The sequence below is a fragment of the Topomyia yanbarensis genome, chromosome 2 (genome assembly GCF_030247195.1).
Source record: "Topomyia yanbarensis strain Yona2022 chromosome 2, ASM3024719v1, whole genome shotgun sequence".
Taxonomy (NCBI): Eukaryota; Metazoa; Arthropoda; class Insecta; order Diptera; family Culicidae; genus Topomyia; species Topomyia yanbarensis.
This window is the reverse complement of record NC_080671.1, coordinates 342,885,831-342,903,906: the sequence shown is the minus strand read 5'-3', so window position 1 is coordinate 342,903,906 and position 18,076 is coordinate 342,885,831. Positions and strand designations below refer to the sequence as shown.

The following is an 18,076-nucleotide window of genomic DNA, read 5'->3' as shown; positions in this document are numbered from 1 at the left end:
ACGCAGAACTTATCATTTCAATGATGGCCTTGGATCTGCGTTGCCTGTGTTCAAGGCACCATAGCTTTGTCCGTCAGGTCAAGGATGTATGAAACCCGCTAGCCACCACCCTCGGCCCTAGCTGCCCATAAAGGGATAAAAAAAAATTTGTGAGGTAAAAAGTGGAAGCTGCGCGAAACGAAAAAAAGAAAGCATCTAACTGCAGGTCCCGTTCCAGGTATGAAGCAATCATGTCGCAGATAATTACTACATTCGCAAAATCAAAAATTTCCGTTATTTTCACTAATTGTACATTCTACGGAATTAGTTGCAAAATTGTGCATATTTCCAATCAGATAGCGCGAAAATCTTCTGTTTTCATTTAGTTCAATGGCAGTTATGTACCATTTCTGCCGAAAATTTCGAAATGGGGCTCCTGTATTGAAACTTTTTTTCAAAAATTTCGTATTCAAAAATCGGTTAAAAACAAAAATTATGCCAAGTATGGCAAACAAAACGGTGAGTGCCGTTGACAAACTTAAGCGCAAAGCAAAGCGGTCTGTGAACATAGCTGAGCACAACAATGGGACATCATCGCATTCTGCTGCGTAAGCATATCATCGGCCTAACCTCCGTTCTTACCTTCGCAATCATTCGAAACCTCCTCATAGTCCATTTCCAGGGCGGCCAAATTTTCTCGTGCTTCCTTGAACATCGGCTCCTCCATGCCCTCATTCAGATGGTCAAATATAATCTAAAGAACGGTAAATATATGGCCTGTTGTTTGTTGTACCGCGGTGATGTAGTGCCCAAAGATGTCAACACTGCGATAGCCTCCATTAAATTCCGGCGAGATATCCGTTTTGTCGACTGGTGTCCCACTGAATTCAAAGTTAGGTTTAAGTAACAACCAATATAACTGACGTGTTTACCTTTCAGTTGATTTCTGGTCGACACGGAACCGACGGTTGTGGATCAGGTACGGAACGGGCCCTACCGGAAGTTGTTCCACCCGGACAACATGATCAGTGGAAAGGAACTTGAAAATTTTTGCTATTAAAAAAAAAATGCGTCAGCTCCACTTGAAAATTTGGAAGAGAATGACAATCTGGGTCTTTCCAATTAACAGGGCCTACTTTGTTGATTTTTTATACATGGCGGGTTGCGTCTTTTCGGAACACGTGCTTCTGGGCGAGCACGTGTTTGTTGCGAAATGGTTTGGCATGATGAATGTAATTCTATGCACAAAATGTGTTCGTGTTTGTTTTTATATCTAGATTTAGCGCTAGTGTATTATTAAGTAATAAGTATTTTTAAAGGTAAAATACAAAAAAGTACACAATCATTTTCACCTACCGACTCTAAATCGTTTGTATGTCTATTTTATATTTGCGCCAAGTGGTGCAATGACATGAACATGAACAGTAGTCATACATTTGTGAAGGGTTCATCTCAGCTGAACCAACAAGCATTTGCCTAACGGGAAGTGGATTCGAAGTATTCATGTATGCAACCGGGATATCGATGCGAATGCCGAAGCATAGAAAGAAGCGAAGATAATAATTGATTCACTTGCAAGTGCTCATTTCCATACATGGATTCTCCACCAGTGAAACCACCGAGAGCTGTGAAATACGGCAAAGAAACGGTAATTGGGGGTGTTAGTTCGATTTAAAAATAGTGCGAAATGATAGTTAACAGTGGCATTCATCGTGGTAATGTGTTATTCAGTGCAGAAAAGGCGCAGCTGTCTGGAAATTTGTGTTTATTTTTGTGGGTGTTCATGTCATCCTCTGTGGGTTGACCTTTTTACGTGAGTAAGAAAAAAATACACCCCTTCAGAGTGAAGATGGCAAAATGAGAGAACGTCAAATGCAATCGAGCTAACCTCGCGTCAGCGAAACATGGTTGCCAGATGGTCAGCCGGATGTTGCAGTTGTCGAACGGACTAGTTCATTTCTCGACAAACATATGATTACGGCTTAAAAGCCAACTGTCAAAATTCTCTTTGAAAGAAAATTTCGGACAAACCGTTACTCACCAATCACAGATGTCGGTAGTAAACAAAAGAGAAAAGTTTTCTTTTTCATAACCTGCTGTGAACTGTGTTTGGCCAGTAACGGTTTGTCCGGAATTTCCTTTCAGAGAGAATTTTGACAGTTGGCTTTTAAGCCGTAATCATATGTTTGTCGAGATTTCTGTGAAATGGGTCATTAAGCCATATGCTGTTTTTATTTTTTTCCGATGCAGCTGAAGTTGGAGATACGTAGTCGGGTTTTTTTACATTTTTGTACGCAAAATAACGAATAATCTTTATAAAATAGAATTATTACGACGCCATCCTCCACTGAGCTACCTTGATCCCTATCCTTTTGCTGGGATAACTGTCAAAAATGCTAATCCATGTAGCTAAATTCACTATCAAGGAAGAGTGATACAGTAAAGACCCGTTTTTATCAGCCACTTGGTGGATTTTAGGCTGATAAAACAAGGACATTGATAAAATCGGGACATATAGTTTTCTTTCTTTTTAAGAAACCGAAGCTCTTAAGATATAATTTTTTCTAGTCCCTAGATATAGCCTCATAACCTTTCCTGATTATTTAGCTTAAACTTCCCTTAAGGGGATCTGACAGTGTCAAACTGGCACATGTTTTCATTTTCGTAGAAAATCAATTAAAAATTATTCTGAAATTTGAAGGGGTTGAACATATATATTGTTATATTCATCTCTATCGGTTTATCCAGCTTTTTACGTGCCATAATGGCGGTCTAAATTGTTCAGTTTGTAATACGTTTAATGGCCCTTTTTTGACAATAATCGTTTACGTCGACCCCCCCCAAGGAGATTAATTCATCCTATGTTAGTCCAAAGCGTTGGATGTTTATTCAATGAACGACCGACATTTTCAACTGGGCGTTGCTGTCAAACTGGCGTAAACGATTGTCAAAAAAGGCAATTAAACGTATTACGAACTGAACAATTTAGACTGCCATTATGGCACGTGAAAAGCTGGATATAATAAAAGAGAAATTTTACTCTTCATTTAATGACCCAATTGAAATTCCATTTTCGTTGGAATCTATGAGTATTATATCCCGAATAGAAATCTATAGTAGCAAAACCTTAATATTCACTGTAACAGTACAGTAATTTTAAAATATTTTACAGTATAATCCGTCTCTCAACGACTTGCCAATGTTATTTATGTGATCTGATCTGATGCACTCTGTAAATGTATAATCAGTTTGCACTTAATTTGAAAAAAAATCATTTTATTTCCGTTTTTGTATCAATTTTGTGCTCTTTCGTAAAAAAGTTTGTTCAACAAACACTGATCCACTTCGTTAAACGTAGAGCTAGTTACTTGTCGGACGTTGACGTCTTACACGAAACGCACCGTTTCGATAAATACAGCCCGGGGACAATCTGACAGAAAGTGTTTGTATCATATATATTTATCAACGATTTGATGATGTCAGGTCTTGTTTTTTGCGCGGCTCACATCAGAAGTCTTCGAGTGTTGTTCTTGGTTCCCATCAGAATTTTACCACGAAATCGCTCGCCTCGATTGTCGCTGATTAACAGAAAGCTGAGGGAACGGTTTTGTCCAGAGGATTTCGTGTCTGGTTGGATGTAGATTCGAATACACAGTTTTTTTAAAATATACTAGAAGCTGACAAATCAAAGCCATTTATATTGAGCAGCGATTTTTCTAGTTTTGAGTTATCTATGTTTAGTCTGATGGAAAAAGACAGACTTATGACAAACGGCGAATTCAATTTGGAGATGAAAGTTGAAAAGTTAGTATTGGCGCCCTCTATGCGGTCACAGGTAGAACTAAAATTTTCTAACCAAACATAACTCGTATCATGCACTACAATTTTTCCGAACATAGTATTCAGCTTAATCTAACCATTAAGTCACAAAAATGTATAGTTGGTGGGAATCGAATACCGATACACAACCATGCACTGCCTCTTTGCGGGTTAGAGAAATCTTTTTTGGAAAAATCTCTAACCCTATGTGCAGGGTTGGGAATCGAACCCAGGTGAGCTGCGTACAAAGCATTTAATTTACCAATCCCCTACTCTATATTTTAAGATTATCAGAAATTTCCTGATCATCTCAGATATTTACATAGATTGTTGTTTGTTAACCATCATAGACAAAGAATCGTTTGACCGGAAACACATGTGAACGTGGCAAAATACACGGTGGATCGGAACAAATGAATGAAAAGAATTTTATAATGATACGCATTTTGATTCAGATGATTTTTTTATCACGATTCATTGCAAAATGGTGTCTAAATGTTATGTTTCAGCTTTCGCTTTATTCACTCCGGCCCAGGTTTCAGTAACGGTCGACCGCAATAATAGCTGCAACGTAAACTCACTCTCAATCAGAATACGAGATACAAAGCCTAATACACTTGACTTTCCCATTCGTACAATTTTATACCTCTTTCTCTCTCTCTCTCTCTCTCTCTCTCTCTCTCTCTCTCTCTCTCTCTCTCAATAGAACCTTGTTATTTTTCTTTTCAACGTCCTCTTCTTACATAAGGATTTAATAGAGAAACAACGAGGTATTTGTGCACAGAAAAATAATTGAAGCCAAAGAATAGGTTCGCTTTACTTAGTTATTTTAAGTTAGCTCATTAAAACAATTTTTATCAATTCTGTAATCTAAAAAGAATTTATCAATTTTACTGAGCGTGGTGAATTTGGCACCATTTGCATCTGGTATACTGCCGTTATAAGTATATTTGCCCCTTGTTCTATGGGATTCCCTATATTCATGGGACAATTATGCGTAGAACGGCAGTATACTAAACCTGCACAAAACGTTGCATAACGCAAGGCTGATTTGTGGAATACACTTAAAATCCATTACCTACCAGTAGTGATTTGATTCAGTCATTTGTTATGCAAATTTACAATATTATGACAGCTCGGCTAAGCGAGGTGTTTCATGAAGCCAAAATTACGACTGCACTTTACTGGGGCTACTTAGAAAAACTTTATAAAGAGAACTGCGGAGAGAAAAACAGCATTAAAGCTTAATTTACCTAATTTTGAGTATACCCCAAACAACTCAAAAGTACGTTCCTCCACGGAAGACCTCGACTGAGTCGAATCTCTCGTTTTGTTTTTAACAACACTAATAAGTGCGAAAGCGACGCACAACTCAAAAGTAAGTTAAAAAAACTTATTCTGCAGGTTGTTTTATTTAACCGTGTAGAGTTTTTCTAGGTTTTACTTCGTATACTTAATAAAGTTATATGCAAACGATTTCACTCACACTACTTGGGGGTTTGTTTTCCTCCAGCTGTCATATATAAAACTGTCAGCCAAATTAAACATTTGAATTAGCTCTCGTAAAGTATTTATAATGGTCAAGGGGCGTGACACTTCCAATAAATTATAAAATATACATTTATAATGTTTTTGTAGAATTATAAGCAACATTATAATTTTATAGACTTTATGAGCATATATGCTTTCAGTATTTTCGAACTGGTTTTCGAAGTTAGTCTCAGTGTGCGGTGAATTTCACTAGTTTACAAATTTTGGGGTGATTGCATGAAGTTAAGAAAAAAGGTGTTTTCTAAGTCAAATTTGGGTCGCGGAACTCGAAAATCATATTCATTTTCTTTTTCAAAGAACCGTTTTTGAGATTTTTTGAAAAACGTGTTTTTGAGCACTTTTTGCAGCTGTCAATATTTCAGGAACAAATCTTCCGATTAACACAATTGACACGATTAACACCATTCGAAAGGTATTGATGTGCTTATTCCGAAAATGTATAACATGTTTGTATTAAATATCAATAATTTAGGGTTAAGAGCAACCAAAATCAAAAAAGTAATGCTTGGTAAAATTACTCATTTTTAGTTGATTTTTCATAAAAAAATAATTCGGCAAAAAAAAATCTTTTGAAATCTTATGTGACAGACAAACTTCTCATAGGAATTTTAAGCCTAAGATCACAAAAATCCGATATAAACTGTTGCTGTTATTAAGCACCGAGTGAAAATTGTTCTGTTTTTCACATTTTTCTTTCGGTCTTAAATAAGATTACATGAAAAATCAAGTTGCGAGAAAAAGTGTTTTCTAGATTAATTTTGGGTAGCTGACCACGAAAATAATACTCAAATTTTCTTTCAAAGAAGTTCGAGTTTAAAAAAAAAAGATTTTCTTTTGATTCCTCATTTTTGGCATTTGGCAGAGCATTTTTATTACAGAAAAATGATTTTTCATATTTTCAGAATCTTATGTAACAGATTTTAACAATTTTAAGGTAATCGTGATAAACTGAAAAGAAAGTTGTTTTCTAAGTTAATTTTGGATAGCTGAATACGAAAACAAAGTCCACTTTTTTGAAAGAACCATTTTCAAGATTTCTTCGAAAAAGGTGTTTAGGGCACTATTTTAGTTATTTGTCAATACCTCGTTCAAATAGGATCCGATCGAAACAGTCGAAAGGTATTGGTATGCCCTTTCCGAAAATGTATAATATGTGTAGATCAAATGTACATTTATTATGATTAAAATCGACCAAATTAAAAAAGTCTAATGTTCGACCTTTTCTAAAAAATGTATATTTCTGGTTAATTTTTTATAACAAATCAAGGACAGAAGAAAATTCTTTTAAAATCTAATGAGATAAATAATCTTTTTGCATAAATTTTAAGCCAATGGTCACAAAAATCTGATGAAAAATGTAGATTGTATGAAGCATTGAGTGAAAACTGTAACTTTTTATTTTTCGCGCTATCATATTTTTGGCGGAAATAATCTTCTATACTTGATAGTTATTGTTTGTGTTGGCTACTGTCTTCTCGAGCTTTCATCCATCCATCCTGCGGCATTTGAATGGTTTTGGATATTTCATTGAACAACTAAGTGCTCTTTTTGAAATGTGGAAATATTCGTTGGAAAAGTTTTGTTTTGTCTGTGGTGAGTACATATTTAATAAATTAAAGGAATTTTCGCCGGGACTCGAATATTTGATGACTGGTTTATGAGAGCAGTGCTACACCCTCTAAACCGCCGCACCAGGACAGGGACTGCTAAAATCATAAAATTTCCATTTCGCTTAATGTGCCATTGCATCAACATTTTTCTTCCGATGTTAGTGATATTAGGCTTAAAATTAACGTAAACATATTATCTGTCATCTTAGATTCTAAAATGTCTGAAAAAAGATTTGCTCTTCTGTAAAAAAAATCAATTAAAAATGAGTAACTTTTAAAAATGGTCAAAAATGCACTTTTTTAAACTTTGGACGTTTGCAGCACTAAAAATTTTACATATGATCGACACATATTATATGTTTTTGAAAAGGGCATCTCGGCACCTTTCAACCTGCATATTGACAATATTAATTGGATGATTTTGACACGAAATATTGACTAAAAACTACAAAAAGTGCTCAAAAACGAGCTTTTTGAGAAAATCACAAAATCGCTTCTTTGAACAAAAAAATGAATATTGTTTTCATGTTCAGCGACCCAAAATTAGTCTAAAAAATACTTTTTCTTGAAGCTTCATTTTTCTTGTAAACTAGTGTTTATGAGTTGCCATGTTTTGTTGTTTACATTTTCGTAAGGTAATAATGAAAAGTGCAAAATGTAAATCTATTTATCAATGTTCGCTGTGCTAAACATTGAAGGCCTCTGGGACCCGTGCTACAAAAAAGGAGTCCGGAACCTACATGCGCCGCAGAAGAAATACTTACGGAGTAGTAGGTAGGGGAGGCCAGCAAATATATTAATCGTCAAACCACTTACTATTATTTTAGTCTTCCAAAATGTTGAACAAACGTTTAGAGAGTTTCGGAGGACAGATTTTATGCATGGAATTCCATGGAATTCGGCAAGTATGCCTGTATATACAGGGTGTTTGGTTCATGGTTAAGAATCTCTCGGGGGGTGATAGACTGCCATATTTGGAGATAAAAATTGTTCTACACATACCATCAAATCTCAACCGTTACAGAGTTATTGAACTTTTTGTGTAAAAAACTTATTTGTCTTAAAATACCTCTAACTTTAAAAATATACTTTGTATTTTAAATGTTTCAGTTCCATTCGAAAGGTGAGAAAATTTTCTATTGAATGGTGTTCTCATATCTTTTAAGTAATTAGTTTTAATTACCTTATAGCTGTAAAGTAGTTAAAAGTTAGTGTTTTTGAGGCGGTTTTTTGCTAATTTTCTCGAAATAATGAAGTATGATTATAGTAATATCCATTATCCAAAAGTTGGGTTTTAGGACGATTCATAATTTGTTTTTGGACGTCATATTTCTATCTCTTCTCATTTCTTTGTAATTTCATTACTATACTTTTCCTGTACCCGACTTGCAAGTATTTAAGACTCTAATCTAAAAAATATGCTTTATATCGTTATTTACAAGATTTCATTGGAAAGCTGCGAAAATGTCCTATCAGTGTATGTACAAATATCTTTTAGTTAAGTGTACTAAATGATTTTTTACTAACGAAATAACTCAAAATTTGTGTTTTTTTGGAGAGTTTTTTAATTATTCTATTTATTAATCAACAAAATTTATCGTCACTATTGTTCATTTGATGCCCCTTAATGTTCTCTATAACTTTTTATTAGACACTTTGTCTATATCTCTTTTCATTTTGCTGCTATTTAATAGTTAACACAGCATGAGCTCACCACAAATGTAGTGGGTTCGAAATCGTTATTTTTGCATATGAAACGATGTGATAAAAACGATTTTGCGTCGAAACCAAAAGAGATAATTGAATGGAGTCAAAGAAAGAACTGTAGAACTTGCTGAGATGCATTATTTCCATGATAATAATGGTGATGTTTATTATTTACTATTTTAAGAAAATTAACGAAAATGCTAATAATAGCACTAACTTTAAACTAATTTACTTTTAAAAGAATACCAAATTCACTTAACTGAAAGGTATTAATACATTTTTCACTGTAAAATTTTCCTGGCTTTCAAATAAAAAGAAAAAAAGTACAATAAGTGCCGTAATTTTTCAATTAGAGCTGGTACTAGTGAAAATGAGATAAAAATATCCAAGTTGAATAACCCAAAATCATGAAAATAAGAAGAGGTAAGTGTATCATGCCAATGAACAAATTAAGCAGCTCATCAAGACTAACAATCTGAATTATTAAAATGATGAGGTTAACTATTAGGATTTTCAATAAATGAACGAAAAATAGTTTGAAATTGTTTAATTTTCAATAAATTACTTTGAAAAGGCTACTTAAACTCATTAGCTGAAACATCTGAGGGCATCACTCAATGCGAAATTTTCTCACCTTTCGAATGGAACTAAAACATTTAAAATACAAAGTATACTTTTAAAGTTAGAGGTATTTTAAGACAAATAAGTTTTTTACACTAAAAGTTCAATAACTCTGTAACGGTTGAGATTTGATGGTATGTGTAGAACAATTTTTTTCTCCAAATGTGGCAGTCTATCACCCCCCGAGAGATTCTTAACCATGAACCAAACACCCTGTATAAATATAATAGGTGATATAAAAAATATAAAACCAGGTGAAATATTTTTATAAAAGAGTGTCACGCCCTCGATAATGGTGTTGAAATGCTCTATGTCGCTGTAAAACTTATTTGGGGGACGTACAATTCCTGTTGGTCATATTCCATCATGAAAATAATCCGACCGAAAAGTTATTTTCGACTTGTTATCCTCCATCTATGACAGGTGGAGGAAAACAAACCGTTGAACACACTAATGTGGTTTTCGTTTGAGGCGAAACTGAGTCAGTTCCTAACCCCAACTGCTGTCAAAATGTATGAACTGACAGCGGTTGGGGTTAGAACCTGACTCAGTTTCAGGTTCAAGCGAAATCGCCATAATAGAGTTACAGATTGTCAAGTACTCTATAGATTTGAAAGGCGCGTTTCCAATTAAACGTATCCATCAGATCTTTTATGACAAATTGGGAGATCTGGCCACCCTGGTGTACAGGCTGAAATTAATGAGGGCTAAGTTCGAGCATTGCGTGTAAACAAGGCAAAGAAAAATAGAATCAGTGGAGTCGAGGAAACGTCAATCAGTTTGATATCTGCGGAGGTGGAAAATAAATTGTGCTCCGTGTTCTGATGAATTTGTGATAGTTATCAACATATTTTTGAAAAGTGAAAGATTACTTGTAGCGCTTATCAAATAGTGGAGTGTATTTCGATAGCAAGTCAATTGACGTTGGCTGCACGGTCCAGTTGACGATTTGCGTAAATTGAGATTTTGCCCCAGCTTGGCGTTCAGCAAACTGCTGTTTGTAGCTGATTGGAATATAATGGTGAGAAATTTTTCTGCGGTTTAGCTACATAGATAGCTACTATATGGAATGATGCTAGTGATGTATGCTTATATTGGCGCTTTGGGTGGATGACATCATCGATGCTTCGGCAATGGTTTTTATATGCATTCAAAATTATATTCCACATTCAGCAGAATTTTCTTTCCTTTTGTAGAGCGGCTGTGGACTGCTGGTTTCGGTGATCAAAACTCTCGATGCCAGTGAAACGAACGAGCAGCGGGAGCGGGAAAAGCACAAGATCGAAAGAGAGTTCCGCAAAACTGATCAAAGGCTCAACGAACTTGTCTCGCGGAACGATGGCGATCTTACTCGAGTTATGCAGCTGTTCGGCAAGGTGTCGACTCAGATTACTAGTTCCCGGGAAAGAATTCATGTTGTAAAGGAAAATCTGCAGACGTGTAAGCAGTTACTGCGATGCCGGCGGGAGGAACTGAAGAAGTTATACACGGATGCCGTCCAGCACAAGTATGTGCTGGAGATGTTGGATCAGGTCAACGAACTGCGCCGGACTCCCCAGCAACTGGCTTCTTTCATGGGCAAGAAACATTATTTACACGTCACAAAACTGCTCATGTCGGCCATTGAGGTGACCGAGGGTCCGCTGAAAGATGTGGAAGGTCTGAACGATCTGCGGCAAGACTTTGAGAACAAACGGCAGCAGTTGTACGGGAAGTTACTAGAGGAACTGAACAAGCATCTGTACGTTTCAAGTACGGCTGAAGTGCTGCAGAGCTTCCAACGGTAGAGCTCCGGACGGAATAGTCAGTATACAGCCAGTACAGCAGCATCGCCGTTCCAGCGGAACGTCCTGCGGCGTTCCGCCGAACGAATGGAAGCTAATACGAAGGCCAGAAGGGCGTTGTTTGAAATTGCACAGAATGGTTAGTGTTAATGCTTGGTTTAATTCGTATTATTAATTCGCTATCTCGTTTTTTAGGTTATCTCGATGTCGACAAGAGTGAAATCATCGAAGACACAGATCTGCTGGATCCAGATGTCAATTCCACTTATTTTATAGGAATCATAATTGAGTGCTTTGCGTTGTTGAATAAAGTGCCTGAATCTATAGAGGTAAATTTGTGTATGCGTTATATCCAGTGAAATTAAATTGATTTTTTCTTTCCAGTCTATAAGAGTACAAATGCAAAGCGAACTGCTAACGATCGTCACAAGGTCCACTCATCACATTATCATGCTCAATCAGCAGCAGCAACAAACGAACCAGTACCAACCCCAGTACGGAAATCCTTCGGCAAACGCCGATGAACAACGAGAGGAAAACATTCCTATACTCGAACTGTTGGATTTAGTGTTCAAACAGTTGAAACTGATTGCCACCGCTCATCAGTTAACGCTGAAAAACTACCACAACGTAATGCATCGCTACAACCTCACCCAGGTAAAGGCGTACGATTTGATCGAGTACTGGGGACAAGCGCAGGCAGTGTTGAAGTTGGTTCTGACAGACTACTTGGACATTCAGAATGACAGCAGTGATGAGTTGATGCGGGCGCAGTTCACAGAGCAGACGACCAACATCAATACGTTTTTTAGCCGACGGAAAATTCAGGGCAAAAAGATGCTGTTCAAATTTGACAAGTCTTCTCACACGGCCTTACTGGAACCGGATGCTGGCGGGAAAGAGCATCGCCGGAACCCGTCAAATGTGTCCAACAGTACGGCTAAGGAGGACGCGTTGAATCAGTCGGGAAGTAATGGGCGTGAATTGTTGAATGCTAGCTTCAGTAATAAGCAAATTTCTGGGCCTCTGGGACCAGATCGGAAGAAACAGGAACGATCTCTTGTATGCGCGCCGGATGCTGCTTTGGTGCGACAGATTTATCTACCAATGATGGGTTACATTCATGAAATCGAAGGTTTTATGAAGTGTAAATCAGGGTAAGGTTTGTTTATTTTTTTTTTCAATTCCGACATTTGACGTAATTTTCATTTTTCAGTCAACTGTGTAGTTTGAACACTTTTTTTGGCAAACTACGTGAAGGACGCATATCTGGCACGAGGACATAATCGGAATCTACAGTTGACGATAGAATCGCTGTCGAAGACTCAGGACGCTTGGCGTTCAATCATCACACCGGAGGAAATGAAGAGACTTGGGTTGACGCGACCACTTCTACAGAATACCGTTCTGGTCGAAAGTCGTATGTAGTTTTTGTTATTGCGATTTATTTTCTGTGATTCGTAATCTATTTCCATGTACCACAGGAATCTCCGAAACCAAAAAACTTATCCTGGATCTACCCACGAACTCCGACAAACTGCTCAAAATGGTTTGTTCGTTGTTGAAAACCTATCGGGAAACCTGTCAGGCTGCCTACCGAGGAATCGTTCAACCCGAAACTGAGGACAAGCGGATCTACAGCGTAGCTTGGCTGAAGGATGACGACATAACCAGATTCCTCAAGTAAGTATTTAATCAGATCCCCCAACTTGTTAGGAAATGCATAAGTATACAAACACAATTTGGTTCTTAGATCCCTCCCCAACTGGACAGATCTCAAAACGTACAACGCTCGGCACCGGCAGCAGCAATCGAACCAGAAGCGACTGATGAAGACGGAACCGTCGGAAGAGGAAAGTCCGACGGCTGTACAACAACGAAATGTTCGCGAGGCTGAAATGTTGACCAGCAATCTCGGTGAAGGAGGCATTTCGCAGCAGGAAATCCTTTCCGATATTGGGGTGCTAAAAGAGCTAATTCCACGATTGCCAAGAGGAATCAGGAAAAATGATGCATTTTGTAATGGATTTGACAGTAAAATTCAATTGTTTTTCAATGATTTTATGTATTTGAAAAGGTTCGTTTGTAAATGTTTTCTTTGAAGTATAAAATAAATAGTTTTCAAAATATGTCGTAAAAATAATGGTGCCAAATTTTATTGGACACAGCTTATAGATTTTATTTCTTAGTAACAGTATGTTTTATCATATTTGAATAATCAAAATGTAAAAAATCAAGTAGCGATAGGTCGAATACAGATTATATTCGGATTTCTTTTCAAATCATTGTCAAGTCTATGGAAATTAGAGCAATTAAATGTTTATCATGTTTCTCTATTGTAGGGTAAATAAATAAAACTCGAACGTTCTGAAAGAGATGTTCCTAATAATGCCATTGCTAAGCATTCGTTCAGAAAATAAATCTAGTTTCGTCCTTCTCAAATGGTAAAAGTCATAGTTTTAATTCACTTTTTAATGCAGACTGCAGACTTTATCAATTATTCTTTGAAGTGCGGTTGCGGTAATACCGCGCGGTAAAAGCTCATTACCCGCACCGCATCCGCGGGAAAAAGTGTCTCACCGCACCGCATTTTTTGCGGTGCGGGTGCGGTAAATACCGCGCGGTTGCAGTAATTACCGCAACCGCGACGAACCCTACTTAGAAGTGTCAAATAACTAGTCCAAAATATGTCGTAAAAATAATAGCGTCAAAATATTTCGGGCACAGCTAGATTTTCTTTTGTAATAGCAGTCTGTTTAACAATTTAGAATAATCAAAATTATCACTTTATCAATTTTTTTTGCGGTGCGGTTGCGGTAAAAGCTCTTTCCCGCACCGCATCTGCGGGAAAAAGTGTCTCATAGCACCGCAGATTTTGCGGTGCGGGTGCGGTAAATACCGCGCGGTTGCGGTAATTACCGCAACCGCGACGAACCCTATAACCGGGAGTAATTGACATTTTGTAAGTATTTGATTTTTCTAAGTGTGTTTTGTTTTGTTTCATGGCTTAAAAACATCTCCTAATCCAACATGCTTTGCATTGAAAAAACGTACGCATATATGTAATAAAATAAAAGAAAACAAATTAAAAAACCTTTTCTTATGCTGTATAATTAGAATAAATAATATTCCTAATTTTTTTCAACGACGTAATATTCGGCCAGTGGTGATTTGATATAAAAAATTACTGGAATGTAAAATACGACTCCAGCACCATCATCAATCTAAATCCTTAATGATCACAAAGTAACAAGCGCGTTCATTCATTTGAACGCACCAAACTGCGATGTACAAAACTTCCCAAAAGACAGCAGTAACACGGCGACTATCGCTACCGAAATACATGCTGGCGTGTTTACCGAAACTAAAGACACTCGGTCGCGGTGCCTGCCGAAGTCAGAAGCACCTCGGCTGCGGTGCCTGCCGAAGTTAGAAACACTCGGGTCGGTGCTTTGCCGAAACAATAAGCGCGGTAGCTGGATATTATGCGTCGGCATCGACACCGGTGCCTTTGTCGCTACGACTGGTGTTTCTTCTCGAGCACCGGTATGGCGTGCTGAAATGAATGCTCTCGGTGGCGTGTTTATTGGTAGAAGTGCGTACCGTGCAGTACCGTTCGGTGCTTTTGCCATGCCAACAAGAGTTACATACCTCTAACTCGAAAAGTGTACTTTGTATTTTAAACCTTTTAGTTCCATTGGAAAGATAATGAAAATTTCCTATTGTAAAATGTTCTCATATCTTTCAGTTAATTTAAATTATCTTTGAGTTGTAAAGCAGTTAAAAGTTAGTGTTTTTGATGAGGTATTTGTTAATTTTCTCAAAATAATGGGGGTTATTCCGAACAGTCACTTTAGGTGAGGTGACACTTTTTCTCACTCGCGTGATCACCGAAGTCACCTAAGGTGAGACAAGTCACTCACGTGACTCTCTGTCACGCTATTCTGGTGTGTCATCGCATTCTGTTAGTCGTTCCAGGTGACAGCAAAGTGAAGAAAAAAATTGAGAGATGACGACGGTGAAAAAAAACATTAAATCGAATCGTCCGTTTATATTATGATTGTCTCGTATTCGTCGTATTTGTTGCTTTTTCAAGCAATTGCATAACAAATTACAACTATTTGTAGTAGCTTTGTTAATTTAAAAAACTAATACGGAAACGCTCACTAATAAGTTTGTATTTGTAAAAAGCACTGGTAGCATTATCAAAAGACGGCATGAATTGTTAAAAAGTATAAAGTTAAACAAGCATATTTTGTATTAAGACGGTTTGATTTTTCAAACGAATGCGATTCGAACGAATCCGACTCGTGTCGTTATATTGAGAATGCAAATCAAATTCGTTCGAAAAGTGATCCGTCGTAATGCAGAATAAGCTTAATAATAATGTTACGACTAATCCACTCTACCATGAAGTTTTTTTCTGATGCCAGGTTTCGTAGTTACTGTTTCATTGGACACAGTAATTCGAAAACAGATTTTTCTGCGTTGTTACGTATATATGAATCTTATTTCATTCGCAGTTCCATGTACACTAGTACTTTTTTGCTTTGATGTTACTAATGTGGTGGTTAGCCTGACATCCCGGATGATTTCTTCGACGATAGTTTGATCTCATCCAGTCCTATTTGGTAGAGTGATTGAACACGGGGTGCCATTGAATGGGTGCACGCCCTAATAAACATCATGTGATTTAAGAACCTAAAGACCTGTTTAGGGTATCATCCAAACAATATGTGGAATCGTTGGACCATATGGGTTAAAGTTTGTGGTTTATTTTTTTTATTTTGGGCAGTTTTGCTGCTTGAGAAATCTGTTGATTGGGGATCTGTTATTTCGTCGGGAAAACACCGTCTGGTCTGTTATGGCGAACGACAGACAGATTTTTTTTGGTGAGACCAAAAAAGTTTAGTTAAAACCGTATAATAATGTCCTATTTTCATCAATTGTGAATAAAGAACCACTCTAATCTAGGTCGTGATCTATGATTGTGAGCGATTGCTAATTTAAACCAATTGATTTTGAATTTGATCATACATTTAAATTTAGATCAACATTCTGGGGTCATTATTTTAGCCATTTATTATACGTTGGCGCATCGTTTAACTTTTCCCTATTGAAAACAAATTTTAAATTTAGTGGAAACAGCAATGATTTTTATTAGATAATTTATGCTGATAATGTTGTGGTGAAAGGAGAACAGTGAGACTAGTTATGTAAGCTATGCAAGCTAGGCTCAATGGAGATATCCAAGTCAGTTTTGGATCACATACATTTGGAGGAACATCAGATGTTGCTTCAAGTTGTCCTCAACTCCTATTTGGCAGTTTTTACTTCGTTGTCTGACGTATTCTTGATGGTTACATCATTAGCGTTTCTGCATTAGAATTGGCAGACAGCCTTTGTTGATTATAATATTATGGAATGTGGGGAATAAAGTAATATATAATATCTTTTTTGCGCCAGTAAAACTCCATGTACGAGGTTTCGATGAAATACCGGAAGAGATGAGGAGCAGTAAGCGAGTTTTACAAGAGGGACTGAGACACTTACTACTACTGAAATGAAATCTGTAAGTAGCGCTAATACATATATAATTTCAGGAACGGTACGGGATGGCGCTGGACCTCCCAGTAAAGTTCAGCCGGAAATGAACTGGAATTCTGGCTGGTTCCAGTGCGTGCACGGGTTCCAGTGGCACAACCGATTCTAACTAGAATCGGTTGTGTCACTGGAGCCGGAATACGAACTGGAACCAGCCAGAATTTTGGCTGATTTTGGGAGATGTGTGCAAATGGATAGATCAATTCACTTGGGTGGGGGACATGTGGATCCTGCTAGTTGTCGACTCTTTTGACCTTTGGTATGAAGCTAAATCAGGAAAGGTTATTTAGCTCGACCAAGTACAGCAGCTTCTAGAAATGCTGAGTAGCCTTTTCGGGTCGGTGTCGGTGTGATCTGTTCGAGCAAAACCAGATGGACATTCGGTTCGAGAAAACTTTATGGGGAATCGCGAGTAAATATTACCCAAATTCCTTATGGGCAGAGATTCTTTTTGTGAAACATTGAAATGTCTTCACCCGTTCAGTTAGTCAGAATAATGATAATAGGAAAAAATGAGTATTTGCCTGATCTATATCCTGACAATAACCACTATTGACTAGAACAGGGACAATCGAATTCTGGTTTAAGATGAAGGTGAAACAGCAGTCACAGGGCTAACACTGCTAGTATTTTTACCGCAACCATAAATAGACGATTGATCCGCTTCGAACCAAGGAAACAAAAAGAAAATTAGGAAGAGACGTAAGTGGATTCAATGCGAAATTCTCACTATTGTTTGTTTTGTTGTGTTGGCTACACCGAAATGTGCAGTTAAGGACATCCTGAACAGAGTCACTAGGTGGCAGCTAAAATGACTGCCGTCGTTTCTGCTTCTTTTTATTTCATCGTCAAAATCAAAACATTGCATTGGCTCGCAAGACAAAATCGTTTGAAACTTGAATGTCTTAGCTCAGATTGCTTAGAGATTTTATCACTGTATGTTAGCATGTTAGCATAAGCAAATGAATAGATTCTCTTCACGGAATTTTGATTCGTTTAGGAAATTTGAACCTTTTTGTTTTTCAAAACAAATGAAACACGCGGTAAAAAATCAGCCAGCTGATTACTGAACGATACAATTGTGTGCATACCATTTCCTACCGGTATAGCACGCTCTAGCTGCACACAGATGCAGTGATGCCACAAGTACAGATTTATCTAGAAAGGTACAGATTTTTGAAGCGTTTTTGGTACAGATTCCGTACGGTACAGATTACAGATTTTTGTAAAAAAGTACAGATTGGTACAGATTTTTTTTAGATGACAGAAGAGTAAAATAATTTAACCTTGCGATGCATCCCATAATGTGCACAAAGAGCGAAACACAAAAAAAGAGCGGCACAAGAACACTGCGATGTGGAGATCACCCGCCCAAAGAGAAACTTGAAAACGAAAAAGAGA

The 18,076-nt window shown here is 37.3% G+C and overlaps 1 protein-coding gene across 1 annotated transcript; it reads left to right on the top strand.

Moving 5' to 3' along the window:
- The first annotated feature begins 1,509 nt into the window (after positions 1-1,509).
- Positions 1,510-13,416, top strand: LOC131684105 (exocyst complex component 4-like). Its single transcript, XM_058966673.1, is given in 8 exon segments — positions 1,510-1,627; positions 10,484-11,210; positions 11,267-11,400; positions 11,456-12,228; positions 12,288-12,309; positions 12,311-12,491; positions 12,556-12,754; positions 12,825-13,416. Coding segments are annotated over 8 exon segments (2,439 nt in total). The 5' UTR covers positions 1,510-1,573; the 3' UTR covers positions 13,174-13,416.
- Positions 13,417-18,076: the final 4,660 nt, after the last annotated feature.